The sequence below is a fragment of the Haliotis cracherodii genome, unplaced genomic scaffold (assembly GCF_022045235.1).
Source record: "Haliotis cracherodii isolate W230 unplaced genomic scaffold, xgHalCrac1.p SCAF_27, whole genome shotgun sequence".
Taxonomy (NCBI): domain Eukaryota; kingdom Metazoa; phylum Mollusca; class Gastropoda; order Lepetellida; family Haliotidae; genus Haliotis; species Haliotis cracherodii.
In genome coordinates this window covers 24,652-36,975 of record NW_027266283.1, presented here as the reverse complement: position 1 = coordinate 36,975, position 12,324 = coordinate 24,652, and the positions used below count along the sequence as shown (strand labels likewise).

Sequence of the window (12,324 nt, the reverse complement as noted above, 5' to 3'; positions counted from 1 at the left end):
GCATATTGTCCAACTGTGCACGTGAAACTATACTGCGAGGCATGACGGCCTTCATTATTTCTCGATTCTGTGGACATGACTGGGGTTTAAATCGACGAGAGTCAATAAAGCGCATTCCGGCTGCCCACGCGCCCGATGCACCTAATAACTCGACTTATTTTTGACTCGATATATATCGACGATTACCTTCAATCTTTATCGACACTATGTTTTAAAATGGCATGACTCCGCGGCTGTCACTCGACCGCCGACCACCTCTTCAAGTATTATTGCGCATGAGTTGAGCTGAAGTGCGCCTTTAACAAGAGAGAGGAGCGGATGGTTCGCTAGGTTTACATAAAAGTGTCAGATGAATCTAACTATCCCAGGCGGTGGCGTGGATCCTATGAAACTAAACCATGGCGGAATAACGACGTTCCAGGTGAACAGGTTAAATTGCCTGAGTCCCGCCATTCTAGCTCCGTCACCGTCCCATATAGCCTCGAGCCGGGGGCGATATTGTCCTCGATGCACTTCAAACGTTGTCTTCGTTCCACTTGAAGCTTTTGTATTTACAAGTTATCAATATAAAGGTGTACAATCGACCATTTATAGACATCAAGTTCATTGATGCTAAATGATGCTCTATGACGCTCTGTGAATTATGGGTACAGAATCCTCGCCGTGCCTGTCTTGGACCGCAGTTGACGGCATCGCTGTGGCCGACGTCAGACAACGCCTTTTTACCACAAATTTAATACATTATCACTGTGAAAGTTTTCTACATTATCACAATGAACTCTTTGAAGAAATTTTATGCTCCAATTTATAGAATACAAATATAATAAAATCGGTTTGATAATTGTCAGCCGCGCGATTTTATCTATGAACTGATTAACGTACTTTTTTTGTTTCAATCATAAACTTATACACTTCACTAATAAAATCAGCGATGTCCACGCGGGGGAAATCTCTACACAAGCCCTGTAAACTAATCAAGTTCACGCGGAACACGGCCAAGTACAGCCACAAGTACAACAAGAAGTACATGAATTAGATTCCACGTTTATACCAGCCTGGAACGAGATAAATCGGCGGAGTATGTATACAAGTTTTTTTTAACAATGAAAGGATACATGCGTGCATACCGTCTCTGCCTTCAGCAGCCTGCAGGTTGAGGTGCAGCGGGATCATCCAGTCCGGTCCGAGAACTTCAGGCGAGTGAGGAACAAGTAGGTGCTTATTATTTAGCTGCATAAGCGAGCGTTCAACTGGGAGCGACAAAACGGTTGCGCATGACAGCTCCAGCCTTTGAACTCTAGTGGCAAGCCTCGATGTGGCGGCGCGCGTTGTGAACGTACCGTCATTTAGGTCCTACTCTCAGCTGTGGAGAGAGTGAGAGAAGAAGGAGGTGTAGGTCGCTCTGTCTATCAACGTCCATTATGTGTATCGGATAAGCGTTCCGTCTGTCAAGACGCTGTGAAAGCTGTCGTGATACAGAGGAAAGTTAGATCAGCGTACCTTCTTAGGAAGTCGTGTGGGATATACCCGTGTTATAAGCTTCGAGCGATAGGTGCTCATTTACGTGACCCTCCTCCGAAATCGGGAGTACCGGGGTATTTCGGAGTTGAGGAAGCGCGCGTGAGTTTGTGAGCGTCTCAAAGTTTATTTTGTGGAGTAAAACAGATTTGCCCCGGCCATGGAGGGGCGCTACCTGTCTGTGATCTTCCTGATCGTGGCGTGTGTCACCTGCATTGTCTTATCCGAGGGAGCTGAGAAGCGAGCAGAGATCGAACAAAACAAGATCCGTGTGACGGACCACCAGCGGGTCCGGACAGACACTAGAGCCAGACAGAACTCCGACAGACGGAGGATGACGTATAACTCACGAGCTAGGCAACATTTAGAACGCCAGAGACAACTCCGGCAACGACAGTTAGCTCGGCAACGTCAAGATTATAGATATAAACAAAGATTAGGGTCGAGGAATCGTCAAGCTGACGCACGCCGTCAGCAACAACAACAACAGCAGCAGCAGCAGCAGGATGGTCGGCAAAGACCAACTTACAAGTACAACCCCTTAAAACCCCCGACAAGACAAACCATACCAAGACAAAGGCCTGTAAGACTTCCGGTCAGACAAAATCAGCCAAGACAAACCCCAGTCAGACAAAATCAGCCAAGACAAACCCCAGTCAGACAAAGTCAGCCACGTCAATTATATAACCCAAGACAAACTTATAATTCTCGGCAGCAACAGGGCTATATTGCTCGCCTCCCGCAACCAGCTCCTTTCAGACAGGAGCTCCGTGACGCCTCACCACCGACGCAGGAAACCAAGGGTTCGCCTATGCCAGATTCAAACCCAGGCTTCGTGCTGCAAACTGGAATGTAAGTAGCACCTTTTTTTGTATAACCACAACGTATATAACGGCAGGAACTAGGGCTAGAAGCCACAATATATTCATACATTCATTATATTTCACGCTATTATTTTATCAAAATAAGACTTGGGACATTATTTTGTTTTTAAATCATGTTCGTGAAATGTGACATTCCACACGTTGTGTACAGAGGAGGGAGCGAAGGCTGGGGGTGGGGGGTGGGGGGGATGACTGTCAAAAAGGTAGAATAGTGCCTGTGAAATTCGGCTCGAGGGCTTGAATGTCTCACAATGAATATATTATGACCTAATATTATCTAATACCGTTACAGGTTGACATTGTTTGCTTGCACATATCATAACGGTCTTAACAAAGAAAGCGCAAGGCCACACAATCTCGAGCGACAGCTAACGGGGTCGAGCGTCCTGCTGGTGGTTTAATAAACACGGACACCTTATAGAATAGTATTTAACATCAATACCGTGTTTAAACACACATTACTGACTTGTAATGAAGCATAATGTCGCCTAATAATAGCAATAAGAAGAAGAAGATTTATTGTACATAAACACCCACAGGGGGCAGGGTACAAAACATGAACATGTCTAGTTATAACAGTAAGTTTATAAAATTGATATTACAAAGGAATACAAATATTGCTATTATGGCCTAGTAAAGAGATGCACATTTTCTGTGCATAAACATTTTGTGAATGAAATAAGATCAAGATCAAGATTTTTTAATTTACAAAAAAACCTTGTAGGACAGGTACAAACTATCTACATATGGGAATAAATATAACTATAAACATGAGAGGTATACATTATATATGTAGATATTACATATTATTTTCATTCGTAGTGTATAAACATTTATATACATGTATATCACGAGCAGGCTGCAGTGTACACTTTAATAAGTAGATACTGTATTGATAAGACACAACAGTTGTAAATATGAGATAAATGTTGCAGAAGGCGCTGGTAGATTTACTAGTATTTTAAGTGATAGTGGGTGCATAGCTAAGGCGGGTATATGCGTATATATCCAATATAACTCCAAGAAATAGCCAGGCCTGACAGGCTGGCGTATAATCATCTAACGTCAATAATGAAAATGAAAATAGAATCAAAATTTCTCCTTCCCCATGCAAATGTCACAAGCCCTTCTCTCCCTCCCGACATATAATACTTAATCATCCGCCCCGTCCCCCTCAATAATCAAGCGTTCTCTGATCGCCGCCCCGGGACAAGCCAGTAATATGTGTGTGCCTCAGCGCGCCCCAAACACGACTGACATAGTTTACAAGTCTTATTATTCAACTTTTTTTCACCTATCTGACAGTGTAAGCCTCAACGTGAAGGATTTCTTTCAAGTTTAAATTGACCTGTATTGAAAGTTGTGGGCTTTCACGCCGACTTAAACTCCCGTCCCTACCTTGTGGTATGCGGGGCTGTGGCCGCCTACTAGTACTAACATTCACACAGATCACACCGGCCATATAACACACACACACACACACGGCCATTACATGTTAAGTGTAAATCATAACTTGACACATACCACTGTCTATTTGCATCTGGCCACTCGAGTATGAAAATGAGAGCAGTATTCTCTTTAAGAGGGTTCGCTCTGAAAGGTTTGACTCCAACTCACAAATCTATGTAACGTCCCCGCGTCACGCACGATGAACACTGGCAAAACATAACTTCATAAAAATGATATGTAGCAAATCGTTGATATGCCATATAATTTGTATTCACCGGGCCGACCCAGTGGAAACAATCCCCTCGAACGCCAGTCCACGGTGGCGAACTGGCGGGCGCTCTACCGACGCACACAGCCTCCTCGCAGAGTGGGTTCCCCGAGTAAAAACGCGCACCTGTTTAAATCTATCGCCTTACTAAACACAGTTCACATCGTGGCTAAATGAAGACCTTCAATCGAATAAGAAGCCCTAAATCTGAAACTTGTTGCCGCTATTTTAGACGGGTGCCTTTCTACTTGGGTAACTATATATAACATCCAACCACACCGTTCTACCCGTCTGTAAATGACACCTGGCCTGGAATGTGAAGATAATCAGATCGGTGACACAGATATACGTCCTCCTCGAGTAAATGACGTTAAATAATTTCTAATATTTCATGTAAACCCTGTAATGTGATCGCGAGGCATCCAGGTTGTCTCTGTAGCTCACTTCTTCAGCCAGAGCACACGCGGCAAACCCGTGTCTATTTATGAATGAAACTGTTGACATTTCGGCCTCGCGTGTTGACCTCGCGTCCTGTAGTTGACTGTCATGTGATTTCAACATTATTACAACTTGTGAAATGCGGATTCCCATCTGTACTCTACACAGCTATTGCCCTGGTATTTGCCTTGATTGAATAGAGGCTGTAGCAGCGTTGCGAATATACCCCAAACCTCAAACCCGCAACCTCGCGCCGTCCTTTACAGCGAGTTTTCCGTGTTGCAGCTTCTATAGGCATCCAGCACGGGCAGTAATTATACTTATTAATGAGCGGTGGGGTAGGGGTTGAGCGCGAGGGGACGCAGGTCTGGGGGGAGTGAAGTCTATGAATGTAACACCATGTCCTCACGAGGCCCACAGACGGAACCTTCATCAGGAGACTTCTCAATTTACAAACCTCCGTGACAACTGGATATAAATTTTAATTATTTTCCAAAGGTGGTGACGCATTAGTGATTTATCCAGGCATTCCCCCTCCCAGACCAGACCTCGCAGGGGGAGGGGGAGGCGGTTGGGTGGAGGGGGAGGAGGTGGGGGGTTAATAACTCTGTTCTCAACAAAACACATGTCTTAGCTGGGCACAAAGTTAAATACCTTTCTAAATACCATAGCTAAAAAAACAACGTTGAATGCCTTATTAAAATATAAATAAGGTCTAACATTCATGTGGAATATCAAGCTGTGATACATCACTTTGAGTTCCTTTGTCCTTGTTGAATTAAATATATACCTCACACGCAACACGCGCGTGCAACACTGCAGTGAATTTCAATTTAAATACGTTGATAAGTTACACGTCAAATTACGAATATTCCCAGCAATACCATGAAAACCATGTTTGGTACCATATTTAATATTGTGGCCCAAACTCATGATGAATACCATCATATCTAAAATACTGTAATTATTGTTGGATATCATGTTAAATGCCACGATACATGCCATGCCAATCTCTCCAACAGACCCCAGAACATATATGACAAAACGTGCCTCTATTCTCTCTCATCGCCTTGTTCACCGCATATTTCAGTTCTAAAATTATGGAGGCGGTCAGGTAGCCTAGTGGTTAAAGCGTTCGCTCGTCACGCTGAAGACCCGGGTTCGATTCCTGACATGGGTACAATGTGTGAAGCCCATTTCTGGTGTGCCCCGCCGTGATATTGCTGGAATATTGCTAAAAGCGGCGTAAAACATAACTCACTCACTCACTCACTCTAAAATTAAGCAGAAACTTAATGGTTCCTTCATAGAATTAGTTTATTTGACCCTTATACATAACTTTATTTTGGGACTATATTTTACTCTTATAGCTTGTCTGAAATCCATTATGGATTCAATATTATATGCAATATCTAAACTCATGTTGATATATAACGCGCTATGAGTGAGTGAATGAGTGAGTGGGTATGGTTTTTCGCCGCTTTTAGCAATATTCCAGCAATATCAATGCGGGGGACACCAGAAATGGGCTTCACACATTGTACCCATGTCGGGAATCGAACCCGGGTCTTCGGCGTGACGAGCGAACGCTTTAACCACTAGGCTACCCGACTGCCCCCTTATGTTCTATGACGTGCGATAGATCGCGCTGTTTAATTTGCCTGTAACACGATGTTGCCCGATTGTGTATAAAATCGCCAAGTTCCCTGTTGAAAACTTGAAGTTATATAACGAATACCTCAAGTAATACCATAAGTAATACCATATCGAATATCATGTTGAATGCAATTTTCAAAATTATGCTGAATACCATATTGAAATCTTTGCAGAAAAAAAACATATCGATACATCAAATACCATGTGGAATGTTGTGTCTCGAAGTCAAGCTTAGTACAGTATAAATAAAGATGTTGAATATGATTCATAATTCCCCGCACCATGCTCCCCATTGAATTAGAAGATTTTTTTTATATTTATTAATATCAAGAATAATACCAATAACAGTGACAAAAAAGTGTTTTCTTTTTTTTCTTTTGCAAACTAATGAGTGAGTATGGGTTCACGTCGCTTCTGATGATATTCCAGAAATATCAGGGCGGGTGACACCAGAATTGAGCTTCATACATTGTATCCATGTGGGAATCGAACCCGGGCCTTCGGCGTGACGAGCGAACGCTTTAACTACTCGGCTACCCAGCGCCCCGTTACTTACACCGGGCGTTATGTATTGCATACCCACAATGACAATGAAAATAACACCCATGTTTTTGAGTTTGTACCAACAGAAATAGACAATAATGTCTTTATTGTCTCACATTTGTTCACTACGTAACACTTAAACAGTAAGATTTCCCACTATCTACTGTGTATAATACAATTAAACAGAGTTATGTGACGGACCACATGTTAGGCATGGTTGCACATCTTCAACAGACTATTATGCACAGACGTATAAACAGGAAATTTAGTTTTCATTGTCTGCAATAATTGTCCTCCTATAGCCGCCAAGAAACGGGGACGCCAGGGCGTACATCCCATCTGTACGTAGACGTCGAGTGTGGTGGGAGGACTACTGTTTTGTGACCCACTCAATCCTTGGACAAACGCCCGGCCTAACGTTTAGTACAAGGCACAAGGATTGAAACAAAACTGCGAAAACCTTATGCAAATACCTCAAGGCTGAAAGCCCGCCCCATCGAATAAGCGGCGGGTTTGCGCACACGATGACGAAAGAATAACATAACGTTAAAGAAAAGTAACGATAAATTGACTAGGTTTTGGCTAACAAACGCAAATTGTTTCCCGAATTCTTTCCAGTCTTTATGTATACATTTAACAGCATTACTTACTTACTTAAATTAGGAACTTAACGTGCGCTTTCCGACATATGCGTATTTCGCGCACGGGCCCGCCAGGCAATTTGGTGTTTGGTCGAAAAGGGTATGTCCGAAAAAGTGAGGGCTGCTTACTTAATTTGGAGAACAATTTTTTTAAATTTTTTTTTGGGGGGGAGGGGGAGGGGGGAGGCGGGGCTGTAGACTAAAAGGAGTTTGTGTGTTTTTATAGGTTAAGAATTTTAGGGTTTATTGGCAGCTTGTTTGTTGTACTTTTATTTTTAAATGCGGCCGAGTAGCCCTGTTTTGATTACATGTATGCCTAGTGCTTTAAAGGTTTGTAAGTCATTTAGGGGGTTTAGTACCGTTGCTAGTGTCATTTGATTGTTGCAATTTAGTGTGGATTGGAGTGTTGTTCTGTGTTGTTGGTAATGTGTGCAATATAGTATTACGTGTTCAGGCGTTTCTTTTAAGTTGCAGTGGGGGCATTTACCGGTTTGGTGTTTTTTAATTTGGTGTAGGTGGGAGTTTAACTTAGTGTGGCCTGTTTGTAGTTTAGTTATTACTCTGTCAATTTTTTGGTTTAACAGCATCGCACCCCAACCTGTAAATGTATTGGAGAAAGAGGGTTTGATTATTGTTAACGGGTAGTTCAATGAAGTGTTTCCTGTCCGTTTACGGGGTATTCCTATCAAGTGTCAGATAATTGTTAACGGGTAGTTCAATGAAGTGTTTCCTGTCTGTTTACAGGGTATGTCTATCAAGTGTCAGATAATTGTTAACGGGTAGTTCAATATAGTGATTCCTGTCTGTTTACAGGGTATGTCTATCAAGTGTCAGATAATTGTTAACGGGTAGTTCAACGATGTGTTTAAAAAAATGTTTACGGGATATTTCCATGAAGTTTCTAATATTTGTTAACGGCGCATTTCTATCACGTGTCTGATAATTGCTAACGGATATATCAATGGGTTTTTTATCATTGTTTACGGGGTATTTATTTCTATCAAGTGTCCGATAATTGTTAACAGGAAGAAGAAGAACAGTCACGGTGATGCAGTTGTGAATACAATACTGTACACTTCCCGGCCAACTGTCCGACCGAAATATACACAAACCAACGAACATATAAAACTTAAGTAGTTAAATGAGACTTTCTTCGTCTAAGCATTCTAGATATGAGTTCGGCGAGGGGCTTGCATATATCAGAGTTGAGCATTAGATATTTAAACTGGTCAACTGGTGATTGGTGTAGAAAAGATGGAAATAATACTGTTACATCGTTCCAAAAGTCATACCTTAAATCAGAATAGAATGAACAACAGGGAATTTTTATCACATGTTTATTCATTGTCAACGGGTACTTCAGTAATGTGTTTGATCAATGTTTCCGGGGTATTTCTATTAAGTGTTTGTTAATTGTTAACGGGTATTTTTCATTGATGTTTTTGATCATGGTTTACGGGGTATTTCTATCACGTGTAAGATCATTGTTAACGGGTATTTCAGTTATGTGTTTGATCAGTGTTGTAACGGAGTATTAATATCACATGTTTGATCATTGTTAACGGGTATTTCAGTTATGTGTTTGATCAGTGTTGTAACGGAGTAGTTATATCACATGTTTGATCAATGTTAACGGGTATTTCAGTTATGTGTTTGATCAGTGTTGTAACGGAGTGTTTATATCACATGTTTGATCAATGTTAACGGGTATTTCAGTTATGTGTTTGATCAGTGTTTTCACGGAGTATTTATATCACATGTTTGATCAATGTTAACGGGTATTTCAATGATGTGTTTGATCAGTGTTGTAACGGAGTATTTATATCACATGTTTGATCAATGTTAACGGAATATTTCTGTCACGTGCTAACGGGAAATTTCTATCATGTGTCTGATAATTGTTAACAAGGTATTTCTACGATGTGTCTGATCAATGTTGTAACGGAGTATTTATATCACATGTTTGATCATTGTTAACGGGTATTTCTACGATGTGGCTGTTCAGTGTTGTTAACGAAGTATTCATATCACATGTTTGATCATTGTTAACGGGTATTTCTACGATGTGGCTGTTCAGTGTTGTTAACGAAGTATTTATATCACATGTTTGATCATTGTTAACGGGTATTTCTACGATGTGGCTGTTCAGTGTTGTTAACGAAGTATTTATATCTCATGTTTGATCATTGTTAACGGGTATTTCTACGATGTGGCTGTTCAGTGTTGTTAACGAAGTATTCATATCACATGTTTGATCATTGTTAACGGGTATTTCTACGATGTGGCTGTTCAGTGTTGTTAACGAAGTATTTATATCACATGTTTGATCATTGTTAACGGGTATTTCTACGATGTGGCTGTTCAGTGTTGTTAACGAAGTATTTATATCACATGTTTGATCATTGTTAACGGGATATTTCTATTATCACCTGCGCAGTGTACACAGACCATACTGCACTTCTGTAGTACATGGATTGTATATCGTACAGGGTCTGAGGAAGACACCGATTCCACATAGCGTTTAGTGATAGCTTTGCAGTGGGAATTAAGTCGTCACTAAACCTGCGTGTTCACTATCCATACAGATATCATAAACCTCCTGGTTTCCATATACCCGAGTTCTTTTTTCATCAGCAGCAAGTGGGTACCCGGCAGGATGAGATTGTTCAACCTTCCAGCCGACTAGATAGTAGTATACTCCCTAGGAAGATAGGAATGAAATTTATTTACACACAGATACGTTCCCCAGGACAGCTATGTCACTACCTTGTGTTTTAAATAGCCCATTTTTACTACTTTCGCTTATAACTACGTTCAACTTTCGTGTTTAGGAATCTATGAGGCAACACGTATGTCGGAATGTAAGTTTTGGCCCTCGCTTCTTCTGCAGCTCAGGAATAGATCCTAACGAGTTTAAGTCAACTTCAAACTTTACAGTTATCTAGGAATAGTGAGAAAGTATGTAGTATTTGGTGATGTTGCCATGTAACCCATGGTTAACAGATGATTCCTAAGATTACTGAGGAGGCAGTTTCCCCCACCTCCCCCCAACCCCCTTCGCGTCACTCAACCCCTCAACACCTTGACGGTTTTGTATCCTCTTCACCATATCACTTCCGTGGTGCGACGGGACTGTGCAGAATGCATCTATGTGGGTTTATGGAGTTTCTGTCTTTTATGATGCGGTACGTGTTTACAGAGGTACCTATTTAACATACCACCAACACGGCAACATCTCCCGGGCCCAAATACTGGAGCCTTGAATTGTCATCAACCACCACCATCCCACAGCCTCGAACTGAACTCTTCACAATCTTCGACATCAGCAGCATTGAAATATTGAGTATTTCAGCTATATATGCTCGACACATAGGGTATTTTTAACCATATGCACGCGACACATAGGGTATTATTTACTATATACATTCGACACATAGGGTATTAATTACTATATACATTCGACACATAGGGTATTATTTACTATATAAATTCGACACATAGGGTATTATTAACTATATGCACTCGACACATAGGGTATTAATTACTATATGCACTAAATACATAGGGCATTATTAACTATATATACACGACACATAGGATATCATTAGCTATATATACTCAATACATAGGGTATTATTAAGTTATATACTTGACACATATCATTAACTATATATGTTCGACACATAGGGTATTAATAAAGATATATCATTGACACATTTTATTAAATACATAATGTAAATAATGTAAATAATGTAAATGATGTCCTGATAATTTTGTTGATGTTGAGAAGAATACACTAGCTATGGCGAAACCGCTTGTTTAGAAAATAAATGAATTATGAAACATTCATATAAAGAAAACAACAGATATTTAGAATCCTATGGATAGGACACACAAACTGGACAAAATGCATATTCTGGCTATAAAGAATTAAACACAAAGAATATAAACCAAATATATATCATATACTGCTTAGAATGAATGAACTGCGTATTTTTTAAACACTGGTCATAAAGTAGATTCTGGTTATAAAGTATATCCTGGTTATAAAGTAGATTCTTGTTATAAAGTATATCCTGGTCATAAAGTAGATTCTGATTATAAAGTATGTCCTGGCTATAAAGTAAAATATGGTTATAAAGTATATCCTTGTTATATGTAGATTCTTGTTATAAAGTATACACTGGTTATAAAGTAGATTCTTGTTATAAAGTATATCCTGGTTATAAAGTAGATTCCTGTTATAAAGTATATCCTGGTTATAGTGGATTCTTTTAATAAAGAATATCTTTGTATATAAAATATACTGGTTATAAAGTCTAAATCATGTCTGTAACACCAGGTGTTCGTGAACGGATGTTCAATGGTCCAGTTACGTGTGCGATGCCTGTGCGGCAGTGTCGACAATTCTTTCGCACCAACTTGTTCTCAACTAGAAGAACGTGAAGACATGTTAATAGTTTTCAATGATACCACCGCATTAATCTTCATGTTAGTAGAATCACCGTGACTCTGTGAAAATAGGTTTCCTGATGTCGGGGAATTGGCTTGAACACAAAACTACAACAGATGACACGAGCCACAATTATGTGTGTACAGTCAGCGACTGTAGAAGGGAGATTCACTATTACACCGACTGTAGAAGGGAGATTCACTATTACATCGACTGTAGGAGGGATATTCACTATTACACCGACTGTAGAAGGGAGATTCACTATTACATCGACTGTAGGAGGGAGATTCACTATTACATCGACTGTAGGAGGGAGATTCACTATTACATCGACTGTAGAAGGGAGATTCACTATTACATCGACTGTAGAAGGGAGATTCACTATTACATCGACTGTAGGAGGGAGATTCACTATTACATCGACTGTAGAAGGGAGATTCACTATTACATCGACTGTAGGAGGGAGATTAAAAA

The 12,324-nt window shown here is 40.5% G+C and overlaps 1 protein-coding gene across 1 annotated transcript in view; it reads left to right on the top strand.

Moving 5' to 3' along the window:
• Window positions 1-1,302: 1,302 nt before the first annotated feature.
• Window positions 1,303-12,324, top strand: part of LOC139473108 (protein FAM170B-like) — a gene marked incomplete at its 3' end in the record, with an annotated part of 33,207 nt that continues 22,185 nt past the window's right edge. The window contains exon 1 of the mRNA XM_071255628.1: window positions 1,303-2,370. Coding sequence (XP_071111729.1) covers window positions 1,679-2,370 — 692 coding nt within the window. The remainder of the gene's footprint in view (window positions 2,371-12,324) is intronic.